Here is a 19662-nt window from a genome sequence, read left to right as displayed (position 1 = left end):
TGTAGTCCAAACCTGGTCTGTAGATGATGTTTGTCAGCTTAGTGATATTATTATTGTCCACTTGGAATTGTTGTTGTCGTGGGGCCCCATCTTCTTCCTGGAAACTTCAGTTGATGTTAGGCATGGCCATGATTTCCTGCAGAAAACTGATAAGAGACTCGAACACAAAGACATATATATGCAGGTAATTGAAGCCTTTTTTCTAGAATGAGTTAGTACTCTATATGACCATTCATATCTTAACAAAGTTTAAAATATATATATATGTATATATATATTAATCTAGTAAATTTGATATAAAATTCATACTTTAAGAAAAGTTTAAAGAATCAGAATAGAATCAAAGAATTGAGATTAGTAATAGAATAGTCCCTTAATTAATTTGATTTTTCTTCTGTCCCATAGCAGAAGATAACTCTTTTCTTCTGGCATGATACAGGGAGTTTGCATTTTCCTTTTAACAACATGCTTGAGTTTAAAGGAGAGAGCTGTTCTTCAACTCCAGAGTCAGCTTTAAATTTTAATTGAACTAGGACTACAGGAAGACCAATAGTGTTAAATTTCTTTAGAGAAGAGCAGAAACAAACATTTAGGAAGTCGTATGAAATTTTATAGATGATATACCAATAGACCTTTTTACTCTGTTTCCTGGGATAGATGATTTGTCTTTTCTCTTCAGATGTCTCATTTGTCCAGTGTTCTTCAGATTCCTTAGCCTTCATTCTCCTAAAAGACAAAAACAAAAACCTTTCCCGAAGACTAATTTTGGGGAGGTTCCCTTTCAGCAAGTTATTATCTGATTAAATGAAAGGGCATGTGTTAATGATACGTTAGTTTAAATTGGACGGTCATGCTGGTTGATGAACTATCACCCCCTCTAATTAAGAGGTCTCTCTTGTTCAAATCGAATCATTATCAATTTTGATGGTATCCACAGCTTATCTTCTCCTGTAGAAATGAAAGCAAAACCTCGTCCCCAATGTAACACATATCCTGGTTTCCATTCTGAGGTCAGCCCATCCTTAAAGTATATAGGCTGATTTAATTCTGAAGTTTTTTCTATTATCCAATGTCTCTCTGCAGCTGTTGTTCGTTTCTCATTGGCATTGAGAAAATTCAAAGTTAATAGAGCATTATGCAGTCTATTTCTGGGGGCTTTTGTTACCCCTTTCTGTTTATTTAGCATATCCTTTAGAGTTCTGTTTGATCTTTCTATAACTGCTTGACCTGTAGGATTATGTGGTATACCTGTAATATGCTTTATATTGTAATAAGCGAAAAACTGTTTCATTTTAACAGAGACATATGATGGAGCATTGTCAATTTGATTTGTGCAGGTATACCCATGATGGCCATAACTTCTAGCAAATGAGTGGTTACAGAATCAGCTTTTTCAGAACTCAAAGCAGTTGCCCATTGAAATCCTGAATAAGTATCAATGGTATGATGTACATATTTCAATTTTCCAAATTCTGCAAAGTGAAACATGTCCATCTGCCAGATTTCATTCCTCTGAGTACCCTTTGGGTTACATCCTGCTGGTAATGGCGTCTGATTGTAAAAGGAACAAGTAGGACATTTCCTTATAATTTTCTTGGCTTGTTGCTAGGTTATGGAAAAATCCTTTTTAAAACTTTTACTATTGACATGATTTTTTTTATGAAATTCTGAGGCCTCCAGCACATTTCCTATCAATAATTTATCAATCTCATCATTGCCTTGTGCTAGAGGGCCTGGCAGACCAGTATGGGATTGGATGTGAGTTATATATAAAGGATGACTCCTTTTCTTAATTGTATCTTGTAACTGAATAAATAGTGAAGTTAATTCTGACGCATCAGGGATAAACTCTGCAGTCTCAATATGTAATACCACTCTTTCAGCATACTGAGGGTCAGTAACTATGTTGAGGTTCTGAAAAATTCATTAATACCAACAGAATAGCATACAATTCCGATTTTTTTTATTTGAAATACTTTATTCTGATTCTAAACAAAAAGAATGGGAATGACAGTAACAAACAAGATTTCACCACTAACTGAATAGTGTGATGTGACTGTAGCAGTCTTATTTTTGAAATTCAGGAAGGAAACAACTGTGTTCCAAACAGCTAAATATGCAAGTCCAAAAAAAATGAAGGTATGTTTTAACTGCCACATTCACTTGAAGCCCATTCATCTCCTTCAGCATCCCAATGAAGTACACGATCTGCTTAGCTAAATAAGGTGGCACACACGCTGCACCGCTGACGTCACAGGACAGTTGCCTATAAAACTAGACTTCTGACTCAGGGCTCCAGCTTCATGTTCTCACAGGTCATCATCCTCGTCCGGGAGGGCAGTCGTTTGAGCAACCTCTAAATCATGCTCATACTGTGCTGCCAAAGCTGGGTCCATGACCACCTCAGGAGGGGCAAGAGCAGGCATGGCAACGAACTCCAAATTAGGGTCGCCAATGAGCTTTCTGGCAAGCCAGAGGAAAGGCTTTTCAAAGTTGTAGTTGCTTTTGGCAGAAATATCATAGTACTGAAGGTTCTTCTTTCGGTGGAAGACAATAGATTTTGCCTTCACTTTTCTGTCCTTAATATCCACTTTATTGCCACACAATACGATGGGGATGTTTTCACACACACGCACCAGATCTCTATGCCAGTTAGGTACATTCTTGTAAGTGACTCTTGATGTTACATCAAACATTATAATGGCACACTGGGCTTGGATGTAGTAGCCATCGCGCAGGCCTCCGAACTTCTCTTGGCCGGCTGTGTCCCACACGTTGAACTTGATGGGCCCTCTGTTGGTATGGAAGATGAGCGGGTGCACCTCCACGCCCAGGGTGGCGACATACTTCTTCTCGAACTCGCCCGTCAAGTGGCGTTTCACGAACGTCGTCTTCCCGGTGCCGCCGTCGCCCACCAGGACGAGCTTGAACTGGACCTGCGGCTCTCCCTGGGCGGCCATCGCGGCGATCCTTCCAGCAGAGCCTCCGCGCCTGTCCGACTGAAGCTGGAAAGATGGCGGAAGCGCCCAATTCCGATTTTTGAACTGAATTATAAGGACTTTGAACCACTTTACTTAAATTTTCTGATTTGTAACCTGTCTTTCCTTGTTCGTTGGCATCTGTATAAAATGTACAAACTCCAGATATGGGTTTTTCCCGTACAATTCGAGGCAAGATCCAATCAGCTCTCTTTATAAGATCAATTCTATCACTTTTGGGATATTTGCTGTTAATTTCTCCCAAAAAATTATTGCAAGCTCTTTGCCAAGGTTCACTTTCTGTCCATAATTTTTCAATATCCTCCTTAGTTAAGGTACGACAATTTCTGCTGGGTCTATTCCTGCTAATTGACGAAGTCTCAATTTTCCTTTCCAAATCAAGTCAGAGATTTTTTTCCATGTAAGTTTTTAATTTTTTATTTGGTTTATTTGATAAAAAAAATCCATTCCAATATAATATCCTCTCTCTGCATTAATATTCCTGTAGGAGAATGCCTAGAAGGTAAAGTAACCAAAATGCAATCCAGCTTCGGATCAATACGATCTACGTATCCTTCATGTACTTACTTTTCTACTAAGGCCAATTCTTTCTCAGCTTCAGGTGATAATTCTCTTGGATTATTTAAGTCCTTGTCACCTTCTAAGGTTTTGAACAAATTATTCAGTTCATCATTTTTTACCCCAACAATAGTTCGTAGATGAGAAATGTCTCCAAATAATCTTTGAAAGTCATTAAGAGTCTGTAGTCGATCTCTCCTAATTTGCACCTTTTGGGGTCTAATTTTTTGTAGTTCTGTTTTATATCCTAAATAATTAATAGAATCTCCTCTTTGTATCTTTTCAGGAGCAATTTGTAATCCCTAGCAAGGCAAAATTTTCTTTACTTCTTCAAACATTCTTTCTAAAGTGTCTGCATTTGAGTCAGTTAGTAAAATATCCATATAATGATAAATTATAGATTTAGGAAATTTTTTATGTATCACTTCCAATGGCTGTTGTACACAATATTGGCACAGAGTTGGGCTATTCAACATTCCCTGTGGGAGGACCCTCCATTGAAATCTTTTAACTGGTTGAGAATTATTGTAAGTAGGCACCGTGAAGGCAAATCTTTCTCTGTCTTTTTCTTGTAAGGGTATTGAAAAGAAACAGTCTTTTAAATCAGTAACTATGAGAGGCCATCCTTTAGGTAACAGAGTATGCAAAGGAATTCCAGATTGCAGAGAGCCCATTGGCTAAATTAATTTGTTGACTGCTCTAAGGTCTGTTACCATTCTCCATTTGCCAGATTTCTTTTTAATAACAAATACAGGAGAATTCCAAGGGCTGGTTGATTCTTCAATATGCTGAGCATTTAACTGTTCTTCTGCCAGCTCTTCTAAAGCCTGGAGTTTCTCTGTTGTTAAAGTCCATTGATGAACCCATAACCCACCCCACATCTTGGGAATGTGAGCATTGTATTCTCTACACTGCCTCCTCTTGTCTCTAGGTGTTGCATCTTTAAGGGACCTCAGAAAATTGAGATGGTGGTCAAGTCCTGGGAAAACTATGCATAACATTTGTCAACTAGTCTCTGTGTAATGGGAAAGTGAGGCTGGACCATCTCAGTCAGCAACCTTGAAGCTGTTCTGGATACAGAATTCTGAGGAAACTGCAACAGAGGCACTCTGAGAGGCTAGATCAGTTGGGCCATCCATTTTTATTGCTGTATGATGACCCCCTTGCTCTAAAAACATACAAACTTTCAAAGGTAACATACATATCTACTTTAACACAAGTATGGACTGTGTGTTGTACACAAGCCAGCCAGAGATGATTTTTTGTTTTATATGTTCCTTTTTTTTTTTTGGTTTTTCGAGACAGGGTTTCTCTGTGTAGCTTTGCGCCTTTCCTGGAACTCGCTTTGGAGACCAGGCTGGCCTCGAACTCACAGAGATCCGCCTGGCTCTGCCTCCCGAGTGCTGGGATTAAAGGCGTGCGCCACCACCGCCCGGCTCCTTTTTTTTTTTTTTTTAAGGTTTGTTTCTTTATGTAAGTAGTTAAGATTTTCAGAGGGTCTTCCCCGACCAAACGTGATCTCTATTAACCTGGAAGGAATCCATAACCTTTTGTTTTGTGTGGAAAGAAAAACATAACCTTCCCCAACATAATACATTTTTTGACTTCTGTTTTAAAGTTAAGGCATTCCTAAAGTATCCTATGCTGGTTGAATTCAACTGTCCCTCTTATAATCCCATGTCTCTCAGCAGCTGTCATTTGCTCATCACCATTCAAAAAAATTAAAGTCAATACAACACCATACAGGATACAGACTGCCATATATTTCCCATTTTTATGTGACTTACTCTTTTTGTTTGTTTGTTTGTTTCAAGACAGGGTTTCTCTGTGTAGTTTTGGTGCCTTTTCTGGATCTCACTCTGTAGACCAGCCTGGCCTCGAACTCAGAGAGATCTGCCTGGCTCTTCCTCCTGAGTGCTTATTCTTTTTATATTACTTTATTTTTTCTTTGAAGACTTTATTTTAACATTTATAAACTATTTACTTTTTTCTAACTACGTGAGATGTATCTTAAACTGCCATGTCAACTGCTACTTGGCCTTAGCGTAGGACATCGTGCTGGCAACTGGCTCCGGCCCACAGGCAGTGGCAATAGCCTCACCTTTGTACAACAATCCAGCCAGCCTGAGAGACTGTAGGACTAGAAAGGCACATCCGAATGCTGTGGGATGGTCTGTATGTCAAATGTGTTGCTGATTGGTCAATAAATAAATCACTGATTGGCCCGTGGCCAGGCAGGAAGTATAGGCGGAACAAGGAGGAGAATAGAGCTGGGAAGTGGAAGGCTGAGAGAGAGAGACACTGCCAGCCGCCATCAGGACAAGGAAGATGTAAAGTACCGGTAAGCCACAAGCCACGTGGCAAGGTATAGATTAATAGAAATGGATTAATTTAAGCTGTAAGAACAGTTAGCAAGAAGCCTGCCACGGCCATACAGTTTGTAACCAATATAAGTCTCTGTGTTTACTTGGTCGGGTCTGAATGGCTGTGGGACTGACAGGTGAGAGAGTTTGTCCTGACTGTGGGCCAGGCAGGAAAACTCCAGCTACATCCGGATCCTTGTGTAGAACTTTTCTTAGCTTTCTCAGGCCCTAGTTTAGATATTTGAGCCTCCATGTTGGACACCATATGTAGATTAATTTTTCTTTGGGCCACCAGTTCAGAAATAATTACATGGAGACTTATTAATTATGAAAGCTTGGCCTATAGCTTAGGCTTGTCCCAGTAGCTCTTATAACTTAAAGTAACCCATTTATATTATTACATGTTTTGCCTCAAAGCTTTTTACCTCTCTTCCATCTTGCACCTCCTTTTTCCTCTTTGTGTGTTCTGGCGTCTCCCACACCTAGATTCATAGTCTCCTCTTTCTGCCCAGAAGTCCCACCTAACCTCTTCCTGCCTAGCTATCGGTCATTCAGCTCTTTATTAAGCCAACCAGATGGTGCCTTGGGAAAGACAAATCTTCACAGTGTACAAAAAGATTATTCCATAATGTAGTTCTTTATGACTTACCAAATTATACTGCTCTGTGAAAACCAAAATTGGATGTTTCTTTTTTTTTTTTTTTTTTTTTTTTTGTTTTTTTTTGTTTTTCGAGACAGGGTTTCTCTGTAGTTTTGCGCCTTTCCTGGAACTCACTTTGTAGACCAGGCTGGCCTCGAACTCACAGAGATCCTCCTGCCTCTGCCTCCCGAGTGCTGAGATTAAAGGCGTGCGCCACCACCGCCCGGCTGGATGTTTCTTTTTTATGTCCCTCTGGAAATCCCTTTCTGTACTGTCTGAACCTCTTCCTTTCTCCACCTGCCCAGAATTGTTACCCTAGATACTCACCTTCCCCAATGTGCTTTCTCCTACAGAGCAATATCCAGGACAAGCACCAAAACTGCACAGAGAAACCTTGTCTTGAAAAAAAAAAGAGAGAGAGAAAGAGTTTATTAGAGAAAGGAGACAGAAGGGGTGCTAAGCCCTATAGGAAATGATTGTGCAGGAAGAGAGGAAGGGATAAGATGGAACCCGCTTTTTATAGGTTCCCCCCCCCCCCCCGCACGTGCGCATATGGGCTTATGCTGTGGAATGTCGTTCTGTATGCTGTCAATATGTGTTGCTCTGATTGGTTGATAAAACATTGTTTGGCCAGTAGCCAGGCAGGAAGTATAGGTGGGGCAAGCAGACAAGGAGAATTCTGGGAAGAGGAAGGACTGAGTCAGGAGTCACCGCCAGACATAGAGGAAGCAAGATGACAAGGCAGAACTGAGAAAAGGTACCAAGCCACATGGCTAAACATAGATAAGAATTATGGGTTAATTCAAGTGTGAGAGCTAGTTGGTAATAAGCCTGAGCTAATGGCTGAGCAGATATAAATAATATAAGCCTCTGTGTTTATTTGGGTCTGAGTAGCTGCAGATCAGGTGGGACACAGGAAAACTTCCAACTACAGACTTACACGTAGCTATGCCACACATGCACATAGATCAAGTAATCATGCTACTCGCAATTTACGTGATCATGCAGTGCACAGGTTATGTAGGACGTAAGACCCTAGAATGACTAAGCCTCATGCTTGGCTACTGGACAGCGCATATGGAGTCATGTAACTGGAGGAGTGGCCAGGAATTCTATCAGTTCTAGATACATATTGTAGGGAAGAGTAAAAAAAACTTGAATAAAACCTGAACTTTAAAAAAATATTTTAAAAAACAGAGCTGGAGAGATGGCTCAGCAGTTAAGAGCAGTTTTTGCTCATCCAGAGGACCTGGGTTCAATTCTCAGTACTCTCAGATATGGTGGCTTGCTTTGAAATGCTGGTTCCATGGGCTCTGACTGTGTCTTCTGACCCTCATAGGCACCAGGTATGTATATGATGCATTTATACATTTATACATTTCATATGCATAAAAAAGCAAAAAAAAATTTAAAGCAAGGAAAGAGGTAGGGGCTGGAGAAATGGCTTGCTGCTCTTGAAGACTTTAGTTCCTAGCCCCCAGAATCTGGCAGCTCACAGTATTGATATATAAATCAGTTTGTATAATGATATGATAAGTAGTTATGAGGGAATATTTCTAGCTTTTAAGGCTTTCATAGTAGTAGCAAAAAAAAAGGCCAGTTAATAATTCTTGTGTAGCCACAGTTTAAACTCTGCTACAAAAATTTAGGATTAGTACTGAAAAAGGTGGTGATGTGTGTCAACTGTGAAATGCTAGCCAACTTTTTTGGTTGTTTTATTTTTTTGTATTCATTGGTGTTTTGCCTGCGTGTGTATCTGTATGAGGGTGCCATAAGTCCTGGAACTGGAGTTATAAACAGTTGTGAGCTGCCATGTGGGTGCTAGGAATTGAACTCTAGTCTTCTAGAAGAACAGCCAAGTGCTCTTACCAATGAGCCATCTCTCTAACTGGATTGTTGATGTTTTAAAATGCATTTTTTCCTTTGTGTTTAATGAAGGTTATTTATTTACCTATTTTCAACTTCAGGTTCTTTGTAATTTTAGTCAGAGTACTAGAAAAAAAATAATTATGTCTTTGGTTTTTTTGAGACAGTGTTTCTCTGTGTTGTTTTGGTGCCTGTCTTGGATCTCACTCTGTAGACCAGGCTGGCCTCAAACTCAAAGAGATCCGCCTGGCTCTGCCTCCCTAGTACTGGGATTAAAGGCCTGTGCTACCACTGCCTGGTGAGTATAATCCTCTTAAAAGAACGAGAATTAAGAGCTGGACGGTGGTGGAGCACACCTTTAATCCCAGCACTCGGGAGGCAGAGCCAGGAGGATCTCTTTGAGTTCGAGGCCCGCCTGGGCTACAGAGTGAGTTCCAGGAAAGGTGCAAAGCTACACAGATAAACCCTGTCTTGAAAAACAAAAATAAATAAATAAATTAATTAATTAAAATTATAAAAAGAACCAGAGATCAGTTCCCAGCACCCATGTCAGGCCACTCACAAACTGTAACTTCAGTTCTAGGAGATCCAACAACCTCTGGCTTCTGATCTCCTAAGCACACCTGGCCCCTATACAACCTAATTAAAAATAATAAAATTTTAAAAAGTATGGTCTTGCCCAAATCTTGTCTTATCAACAGTCCTGATAAATTGTGATGTGCTGTATAATTACTATGAAGGGATTAACCCTAAATGAGCTAGTTGTTTTATAAGCTGGACAGAAACTCCAATGTTCAGTGCATGAACATGCCTATCTCAGAGCTCACTAACAAGATACCAGCTTGTGCCCAGAAAAGCAAACTGTCGGTTATCAGTTGTGCTTTTGTTTTTCACCAGAGATTCTTTTGGCAGTAGAATTTTTCTGAATCATTTGTATCTAATGGTACATATAATGACTTACAAAATTTGTTCAGGTTTTCTATTCTGTCAGTTTAGTGTGTTCACATGTACTAGTTTATAACTGTTTATATATTTTTTCGCCTTTTTAACCTACAGAGTCTTAATGTGTCCTAGACTGTCCCTTCAAACTCATTATGTAGAAGAGTATGCCCATACATTTTTAAAGGTTTATTTTTCAGTTCATGTGTAAAGGTTTCCTTCCATGTATGTATGTGCACTGTGTACCTAGTGCCAGAGAGTTCAGAAGAGAGTACTGGATTTACAAATGATTGTGAGCCAGTGTATGGTGTCTGGGAATGGAACCTAGGTCCTCTGCAAGAACCAGTGCTCTTAATTACTGAACCATTTCTCCAACCTCTTCAACCTTAAAGAAAAAAAAAAGATTTATTTATTTTGTAGGGGTGGGTGTGTGTGCCGTAGTGTAAATAAGAAGGCTAGAGGACAAGCTTCAAAACTCTGTTCTCAGCCAAGTGTGTTGGAGCAAGCCTTTTAATCCCAGCACTTAAGAGTCAGAGGCAAGCAGACCTCTGAGTTTGAGGACAGCCAGGACTACATAGAGGGACCCTCCTGTGTCAAAGAAAAACAATAATAACCCAAAACAACAATTAAAAAAATCATTTTTACTGGGGGATGACTTTCTGTATGCTGTGAATATATGTTATTCCCATTGGTTAATAAATAAGCTACTTTGGCCTATGGCAAGGCAGCTTAAAGGCAGGTCGGAAATCCAAGGAGAGAGACAGGAAGGAGAAAGACAGAGTTTAGGAGAAGCCAGCACTGCCAAGAGAAGCAAGATGTGAAAGTACCGGTAAGCCACGACCACGTGGCAAATATAGATAAATAGAAATGGGTTAAGTTATAAGAGCTAGCTAGCAAGAATCCTGCCATAGGCCATGCAGTTGGTAATTAACATTAAACCTCTGAATGATTATTTTATAAGTGCCTGAGGGACCTGGGCTGGTTGGGACCCCAGGAACTCTGACCACAGGGGAGGGCGGCATCAGAGAACCTTCCAACTAAATTCTTTTCTTTTTCCACTGTGTAGATCATGAGGATTGAACCCAAATTATCAGGCTTGGCAATAGGTACCTTTACGTAATGAGTCTCTTACCTCTGCCTCCTACATGCTGAGATTACACACATGCACCATCCATCACACCTGGTGCTGGTGTCATTAAAACCTAGGACTTCATGTGTGCTTGGCAAGTACTCTAGCAATCTGTTTCAACACTAACATTTTTAAAGTTCATTTCCCATTAAGTACTACTTTGTTATATTTTACAGATTTATTCAAAGTATTGATATTATGCTTTGAAATTGCAATGGTTTATTTCTTCCCTCCTTCACTCCTAGTCATACATGGATGCCCTTTATATCCTGGATAGACCACTCTGAGTCTCTGCAGCTTCATTTTTTGCCATCTATATATGTACCTTTACCTTGCTTGAGCCTTTGTAATGACTTTGTGCAGAATTTCTTCAGGAAAGGAAGAAAGAATAGAAGGCACAAGAGCAAGTTATTTTGTGATTTTAATATACTATGGTCAGAGTAAAGTGAATATTCTTTAGAACTGGTTGAGGTTTTCTCTGACTAGTATACAATCAGTTTGGTTGGTTGGTTGCTTGGGTTTTGGTTTTTCAATACAAGGTTTCTTTGTATAGCCCTGTCTGTCCTGGAACTCAGGACTGCCTCTGCCTCCCGAGTGTTGGGATTAAAGGCATGTGCTGCCGCCCACCGTTCCCTGGCTCAGTGGTTGGTTGGTTGTTTTGTTTTTATTTTGAGACAATGTAGATGGATTTTCTTGTACCCACAGCCCCCAAGTCATGACACAGAGACTTATAATTATGAGGGCTCGGCTTATATTGTAGGCTTGTCTCAACTAGCTCGTGTCACTTTAATTAACCCATTTGTATTAATCTACGTTTTGCCTCATGGCTTTTTACCTCCCTTCCATCTTGCACCTCCTGTTTCCTCTTCATGTCCTGTGGTATCCCTCCCGCGCTTAGATTCTTCGCCTCTTATCCTCTCTCTCTGCCTGGAAATGCCACCTAACTTCTTCCTGCTTAGCTATTAGCCATTCAGCTCTTTATTAAACCAATCAGAAAGTGTCTTGGCAAAGATACATCTTCACAGTGTATAAAAAGATTATTCCGCCGGGCGGTGGTGGCGCACGCCTTTAATCCCAGCACTCGGGAGGCAGAGGCAGGCGGATCTCTGCGAGTTCGAGGCCAGCCTGGATTACAAAGTGATTTCCAGGAAAGGCGCAAAGCTACACAGAGAAACCCTGTCTCGAAAAACCTAAAAAAAAAAAAAAAAAGTGTGTACCACCAACCGCCTGGCAAGTGAATGTCTTTTATTTAGCACTCAACTTGAGAAACAGTGATTAAATACCTCTGGCACCTCCTTATAGTTCTTTCTCTTCATTTCCCCACAGATACGTATGTTTACTGTCTTGAACATGGTATTTTGTACTCCATGAACTTTACACAGTAATGCATAGGATTTGTCAGACTACTAGAACTTTCCCAAGGATACAAAAGTTCTCCTGTCGAAAAGTTTGTAGCCCCTAGAAGGATGCTGGGAATTGGCCAAAGAAATATTTGCATCATTTTAGTACATACCATGTTAGATCAGAAGAGCTTTATTTGTCTCTAAATAGATAATTATCTAAAGTATGTACAGTATAAATATATGAGGCAGATATGTTGTCTTAAGGATCTACCTTTGAATAATACCTAAAAAATAGATAGTGATGCCACTGGTAGTTTTGTGTTTTTTTTGTTATTGTTCTTTTGTTTTTTGAGACAGGGTTTCTCTGTGTAGCTTTGCGCCTTTCCTGGAACTCACTTTGTAGCCCAGGCTGGCCTCGAACTCACAGAGATCCGCCTGGCTCTGCCTCCCGAGTGCTGGGTTTAAAGGCGTGCACCACCACCGCCCGGCGCCACTGGTAGTTTTTTTACACACATTATATGCTTTGACCAATTAGATAAGTTGGAAACCTAGATGTAAAAAGACCCAGTAATTGGCATTTCAGAATTACCTTTGATGGCTACTTGGAGAAATGGTTGCATTAAAATAAAAAAAAATCTGTGGTGTTCGCTTCGGCAGCACATGTTCTAACATTGGAACGATACAGAGAAGATCAGCATGGCCCCTGCGCAAGGATGACACGCAAATTCGTGAAGCGTTCCATAAAAAAAAAAAAAAAAAATCTGTGGTCAGATGACAGATAAAAACTCTTTAAAAGATTTAACAAAGGCTAAGTGTGGTAGGTCCTGCCTGTAGTTTGAGTGCTTGGAAGACTGAGACAGGAGGCTGTTGAGGTCAGGGAAAACATGGGCAGCCTAGTAATTTCCTTGTCTCAACAACAAAAAGACTTGTAGCCATGTTTTAGGCAGTGACGAGTTAAATTAGTATCTAAGTTGACCTTAAGGATTTCACTGCCCAGATTGTGGTTTGATATAGTCATTTGCACTTAGATGTGACTGGTTTTACCTCTTGTAATTATGCTTTGTTTCTTCTTTTATAGATTGGTACACTCAAGTGGCCTTTTTAATGATTGAGTAATGATGGCGATGGATCCAAATTAGAAATCGATTTCTTCAATAAGGCAATAGAAGATTCTTCATATCACTTCTGGAAGCTCAGTTCAGTTTTGGGAAGGAGGAGAACAAGTGAAATACAGAAAATTCATAAGAAGAAACCCTCATTTTGGAATTCTCTTTCTTCTTGACCCTTATCTTTTCTACTTACAATTTTGCTTTGAATTTATAAATAGTAAAGACCAAAGAAAAGGATACATATTTAGAAGCTTTATACCAACAAATTTGCCTTGAAAGCTGCTATTGTGTGGCAGGAAAGATAGATCAAGTTTCTGTCCGATTCCTTTAAAAAATCAAAATTAAAAAAAACAAAAGAAAACAAAACAAAAAAAACCCACCAAAATAAGATTTCTTTAGATTTTGAAGTTTAAGACAGATAAAAGAATATATTTGCACACTGTTTTAAGCAGTTATGTAAGATGAGATTTGTGTTTTAAAGGCTTTTGTCGTGAATATTTTGCCACTGGAATCGATTATTCAGAAGATCTCTTATAGTGCTTTATTATTACATTTTTGATCTATCACCTTGATGACATTTCTTACCCACACCTGAGACCACCTGTCTTTCTAGCTATGGTCTTGTTATGAACAGTATTTGCACTCACTGTGCAAATGTCCGTGTTTTGCCTATTTAAGCAACATCATAGTGCCATTACTCAGGGAAGTTGAATGAGGTGAACGTAGACATAGCTTTTCCCCCTTTCCCCCCCTTTTTTAAATGTAACAAATAACTTTTTATGTTCCCCTTCCCCCTTCCCCTCCCCCCTCCCCCTTTGAAAACGTGTCAGGAACTAGATAGTTCAGGATGAGTAATTGAGAGGATTAAGAGAGTGAGCCACACAGAGCTGGGCTTCTTTGTGCTTCATCACAAGGCGTGCTGCTGGCCAGGCTACTTAAGCACCCTTTTTACAAGAAAACCTCTGGAAGATACAGCTGGCAACTTTTGAAACAGGACCACAGAGGTGACACTCTGAGGGTAAATATCATCCATGCGTCTTTAGGAGAAAACACACATGGGTATATACCATGAAAAAATGTTATGCTGTGAAGTGTTAATTTTGGAGAAATTTAATTTAATTTTGGGTACATCAGTGAATCTCTGAGGAAAAACTAATACAAGTTGGTGTGTGAGGAAATGTTTGTAAGGTAAATGGAAAGTTCTTGAGGTTCTATAGCAGTGGTTCTCAACCTTCCTAATTCTGTGCCCCTTGAATACCGTCCCTCATGGTATGATAACCCTCCTAACCATAAATTATTTCTTTGCTACTCCATAACTAATTTTGCTGCTATTACAAATCATAATGTGGATAAATATCTGATATGCAACCCTTTTGTGAATGGTCCTTCCCCTACAGGGGCTGTGACCCACAGGTTGAGAACCAATGTTCTGTAGGTACCTACTGGTTTCGGGGTTTGTTTGTTTCAGGGGGTTATTTTTTTTTCGAAGCATGGTTTCTCTGTGTAGCAAGCCTTGCCTTGTAGACTGGGTTGACCATGAACTCACAAAGATACACTTGTCTCTGCCTCCCAAGTGCTGAGATTAAAGACATGCACTACCAGGCCTAGCTTCTACTGTAAATTTTTTTAAATAGATATTTGTTTGTTTGATTTTTAGGCTAAAACTCAAGAACACATTTGTTTCCTTCATATAACCTTCCATATTACCATCATATTTGTGTGTGTGTGTGTGTGTGTGTGTGTGTGTGTGTATGTGTGTATTTTTATAGTCACATAAAACAATAGGAAACCATTGCTTTTGTTAGAGTTCTTTTTTTTTTTTTTCCCCTCTGAGACAGGGTTTCTCTGTGTAGCTTTGGTGCCTGTCCTGGAACTCACTCTGTAGACCAGGCTGGCCTTGTACTCACATAGATTCACCTGCCTCTGCCTCCCAAGTGGTCGGATCAAAGGTGTCCATGTGTCACCACTGCCAGGCGAGATTTGGAATCTTGGAAGTACTCTGTAGACAAATTCAGAGGTTAGGTTTTTTTGTAAAGGAGGATTGTAGATTAATCACAGACTCCTTTATGTCATACATGAGTGATTTGTGTTGTCTCTTTTAGATCCTGGCCATGAGGTTGAATGCCTCATCTTGCTGAAAAGACACTGGACCTAAATGGCGCAGCATGACTTTGTTCCTGCTTGGCTAAATTTCTCAACGCCACAGTCAGCTAAGGTACCCTCTTCCATTTCTGCGGTACCTACCCAAACATACCAGTTCTTTTCATCCTGATTGGTGTGTGGCTTCTGTTTCAGGTTTCAGGTTGTGCTGCTGTTCTTGTTTTGGTTATTTTGAAGGGACTCAGATTTGACACCCAGAACCTATAGTGTAGCTGAAAACCTTCCATAGGGAATCTGATTCCCTCTTCTGATCTCTTTGGGCACCTGGCATGTATGTGTTACACATAGGTGCATACATTCGGGCAAGACACTTACACATGTAAAATAAAGCTAAAAAAAATTTTAAGAAGAGTATGAGTAATTATGCAGTTCACTTCAGTGTCTACCTTAAAACCAGTATCTGTCTGTCCTCATTCTCTCTCTCTCTCTCTCTCTCTCTCTCTCTCTCTCTCTCTCTCTCTCTCTCTTTAACATATGTGCAAGTGCCCTTGAAGGTCTTTGAAAAATGGCTGGCACAAGTCTGTGTTTAAAGGCTTAAGAAATAGAATCTCTTCCTTACTGATGACAGGGCGGAAAACCAAAAAGGTCCTTGTTCAGATAGGGCCAGAAACTGGTGGACAATCAGTGCTTTGCTTGTCTGCCTTTTTCCTCACATTTAAGTAGGTAGTGCCGGCAAAACTCAGGATCTTTTCAGCTCAGTTCACTAACCTTTCTCTGGAAACCACTTATAATCATATTCAAGATAAGCTTTTCCTAGACATCCCATAGTCTAGTGAAGCTGACAACTTAAATCAACCATCATATCACTTACAGGTAAAGGATGTCTAGAAAACTGGGGAGAAGGTTCGTTTTATAAAGTGTTTGATGCACGAAGATGGGGATCGAGGTTTGTTTGGATCTCCAGCACTCAGCTTACAACCTGGGCATGTACAGCCTTCTGCCAGTAATTCTAATGTTAATCCCAGTACTAGGAAAATGGAAACAGGATCCCTCAGGCAAGCTCGACTAGCTGAATAAGTGAACTCCAGGTTCAGTGAGAGTCCCTGCCTTGGCAAATAAAGTAGAGAGCAAGCAAAGAAGACACATTATGTCAACCTCAGGCATCACTATACCCACTTAAACACACACATCCCCCCAAGAAGAGACTTAAAATAAAAATCTATGGAATAGGAATATTAGGGTTAATCTGTGGCCTTCCAAAAGCTTCTTTCTTTTGTTTGTATAAATTCAAAGACTTAATCACCCTGATTTTTTCCCTCATGCATAAATAAAGTTAAGTAAAGCTAATACTAAAATTATTTATTGCCACAAATATGAAGTAATATTTAGAAAGAAGTATTTTAAGGCCATGGTAATGCAGGAGTGGTAGATCATGGCTGTACTCCCAGTACTCTAGAGGTACTAACCTAAGGTAGTAGGATTGCCATAAGTCTGATGCAAACCTGGCCTACATAGTACATTCTAGGCCATTTGGGTTAGAGAATGAGACCCTGACTCATAAAACAGAAATTGCAGTAACTGGTTATGATGGCTCACATCTATAATTATTAGCTTTTGTTTACTTGTTTAGTTTGAGGCAAGGTCTCCCTATGTAGCTGACCTTGAACTCATGGCAGTCATGTCTCAGTCTTCTTCATGCTGATATTGTACTACCACAAACAGGCTGTTGTTTTTAATGCCTGATTTAGAACACAGTAATATACTGAAAAAAACTAAATCTTTGCCTCTCTACATTTTATAATGTTAGTCATCTACAGCCACCTTAGACAAACACGGAGAGCACCTACCCCGGGGAGAAGGTAGATTTGGAGTAAGTCGTCGTCGACATAATTCTTCTGATGGCTTTTTTAACAATGGACCTCTGCGGACTACAGGAGGTGAGTCATTTCCAGCTGTTGTGACCATATTTTTAAACTACTACCTAGATCCAGGCATGGTGGTGTACACTGTTAATCTCGGCATTTAAGAGACAGAGGCAAATGGATCTCTGTGAGTTCCAGGCCAGCCTAGTCTGCCTAGTTCTAAGACAGACAAGGTTAAATAGTGAGATTCTGTCTCAAAAAGACCAAAACAAAAACAACAAACTGCTGTTTTGGGCAAACTCGGGTTGGTTATATGTCCATAATCTAGAAATAGTCATTACCTGGTTTCTGCACCTAACACGTTGTCATGGATCATCTTTTCAGTCAGAGAACTGTTTAGAAGGGCTGGGAATTGTGCTCATGGTATGTGCACTTAACACAGCAGGACTCTGAGTTGATCTCCAGCACCATGTGGAAAAGGTGCATTTAATGGTTTCTTTGTGTGGACTTCTTGTTTTAAAGGTTTCCTGAAGTTCTTTTGAAAGTAACTTTGACCAAAGCAGGAAGCATCTGGCCGAGTTATTTCTGAATTTATAGGAAACAGACAACTAATACCTTACTTTTCCTTGCTATTTTAGATTCTTGGCACCAACCCTCTTTATTCCGCCATGATTCTGTGGACTCTGGTGTCTCTAAGGGAACATATTCTGGAACCACAGGGAATCTATCTGGTTGGCATGGCTCTTCCCGAGGTTATGATGGCCTAAGCCAACGAAGTGGAGGTAGCACAGGAAGCCATCGACACTGGAATGGCAGCTTCCACTCCCGGAAAGGCTGTGCCTTTCAAGAAAAACCACCAACGGAGATTAGGGAAGAAAAAAAAGAGGATAAAGTAGAAAAGTTGCAGTTTGAAGAGGAAGACTTTGTAAGTATGAAGCTTTTAAATGCATAGTTGAAAGCAAACAATGTCTTTTAAAAATAGAGGACCCTATTGTCTCTATTTGTGATGGTCTCATTTTGTAGACCAAGCTGACCTCAAACTCATAGAGATCCACCTGCCCTTGCCTTCAGAGTTCTGGGATTAAAGAAAATAAGCCAGGTGTTGTGGTGAACGCCTTTAATCCCACACTTGGGAAGCAGAGGCAGGTTAATCTCTGTGAATTCAAAGCCAGCATGGTCTACAAAGTGAGTTGCAGGACAGTCAAGGCTACACAGAAAAACCTTGTCTCAAAAAACCAAAAAGAAGAAAAGAAAACTTGCTCTCACAGAGGATCTAGGTTCGGTTCCCAGCACCTGGGAACACAATTATCCTAACCCCCGGTTCTGGAGATAAACACCCTTTATGACTTCCTTGGGCACTAGGCACCCATGTGGTATGCAGATATACATGCAGGCAAAGTATCCATCCACATCAAATCTGGCGTGCATGGTGACACATGCCTTTAATCCTAGCACTCAGTAGGCAGAGGCAGGTGGATCTCTGAGTTCGAGGCCAGCCTGCTTTAAGCTCACATATAAGATAAGAATGTAAAAAAGTGGATGGAGGGAGAGAGATGGCTCAGCATGTAAGAGAAGGTACTTCTCTTGCAAAGGACCTGAGTTCAGTTTTCTAGCACCTACATCAAGTGGTTCACAACGTCTGTTAAGTCCAACTCCAGGAGGCTCTAAGGCATCTGGCCTCCACAAGCCCACAAGCATACATAAAATAAAATTTAAAAAAAATAAATAAGCCGGGCGGTGGTGGCGCACGCCTTTAATCCCAGCACTCGGGAGGCAGAGCCAGGCGGATCTCTGTGAGTTCGAGGCCAGCCTGGGCTACCAAGTGAGTTCCAGGAAAGGTGCAAAGCTACACAGAGAAACCCTGTCTCGAAAAACCAAAAAAAAAAAAAATAAAATAAATAAATAAATAAATAAATAAATAAATAAATAAACTGGGTGTGGTGTTGAACACCTTTAATCCCAACACTTGGGAAGCAGAAGCAGGTGTTCCAGAACAGGCAAGGCTATACAGAGAAAACATGTCTGAAAGAAAACCAAAATATATAAATGAATAAAGGATCAAAGAAGTTTTCACTGGCCAAAGATGGGATGGTTATCTGAAACTATTTAAAGATAACTATAATGGTTTACATTACATTAAGTATAGTTAGATCCATGAGTTCATAATTGTACTTCCTTCACCATAGGAACAAGAATGTAAACTTTAACATATAGAAAATGTTCATGAATGCACACCTGGGAAGTAGAAGAAAAGAGATGATTCCTTAAGTCTAGGTAGTTATTTTTACAAGAGAAGGATTTGGGTAGAGGTAAAACTTATTAAGTGTTCCTGGTTTAGTCAGTAATGTACTTGTTTTAATGAATGGTAGTTATCTGTTTATACATTTATTTATTTTTATGTGTTTGAGTGATGTGCCACAGCCAGCATGTAAAGATCAGAAGGGAACTTTTTTAATTCTTTCCATTTTGGGGTATTGGCATTTTATACTTGGGTCATCACATTTGTACAGGCTCTTTTTTCTGTTGATCCATCTTTGTAACCCAGTTGTCTATCTCATTCTTAAACTATATTTACAAAAAAAAAAAAAATCACAGTATCAACCTCAAGGTGGTAGCCCAAACCTCTAATCCTAGCACTTGGGAGGCAAAGGTAGGCAGATCTCAGTCCAAGGACAGCTAGGGCTACACAGAGAAACCCTGTCTCAAGAAACCAAAAACAACAACTAAAGAAACAAACAAACCTAAACAATGTGC

The 19662-nt window shown here is 40.0% G+C and overlaps 2 protein-coding genes and 1 non-coding gene across 6 annotated transcripts in view; 2 read left to right on the top strand and 1 right to left on the bottom strand.

Annotated features, from left to right (window-relative positions):
- Gpbp1l1 (GC-rich promoter binding protein 1 like 1) overlaps positions 1-19662 on the top strand; it is a 59530-nt gene that overhangs the window by 20767 nt on the left and 19101 nt on the right. For all 4 annotated transcript variants that reach the window (XM_052717882.1, XM_052717883.1, XM_052717879.1 and 1 more), the window contains exons 2-5: positions 12916-13964; positions 15049-15161; positions 16854-16983; positions 17547-17833. In XM_052717882.1, coding sequence (XP_052573842.1) covers positions 15102-15161; positions 16854-16983; positions 17547-17833 — 477 coding nt within the window. In that variant the 5' untranslated portion in view covers positions 12916-13964; positions 15049-15101. The remainder of the gene's footprint in view (positions 1-12915; positions 13965-15048; positions 15162-16853; positions 16984-17546; positions 17834-19662) is intronic.
- Positions 2054-3057, bottom strand: LOC128097398 (GTP-binding nuclear protein Ran-like). The gene has a single exon (XM_052717888.1). It carries the CDS (start codon positions 2958-2960, stop codon positions 2310-2312), a length of 651 nt encoding a protein of 216 aa, XP_052573848.1. The 5' UTR covers positions 2961-3057; the 3' UTR covers positions 2054-2309.
- Positions 12479-12585, top strand: LOC128097992 (U6 spliceosomal RNA). Its single transcript, XR_008214044.1, has one exon. It is a non-coding gene; the product is annotated as a U6 spliceosomal RNA (small nuclear RNA).

Source organism: Peromyscus californicus, unplaced genomic scaffold (genome assembly GCF_007827085.1).
Source record: "Peromyscus californicus insignis strain IS unplaced genomic scaffold, ASM782708v3 Scaffold_5__1_contigs__length_169319896, whole genome shotgun sequence".
Lineage (NCBI taxonomy): Eukaryota > Metazoa > Chordata > Mammalia > Rodentia > Cricetidae > Peromyscus > Peromyscus californicus.
The sequence above is the reverse complement of the archived record's forward strand: the minus strand, read 5'-3'. Positions and strand labels throughout refer to the sequence as shown.

Excerpts from the sequence above, each read along its gene's own strand:
- LOC128097398 (XM_052717888.1), bottom strand. The coding sequence starts at position 2,960 with ATGGCCGCCCAGGGAGAGCCGCAGGTCCAGTTCAAGCTCGTCCTGGTG.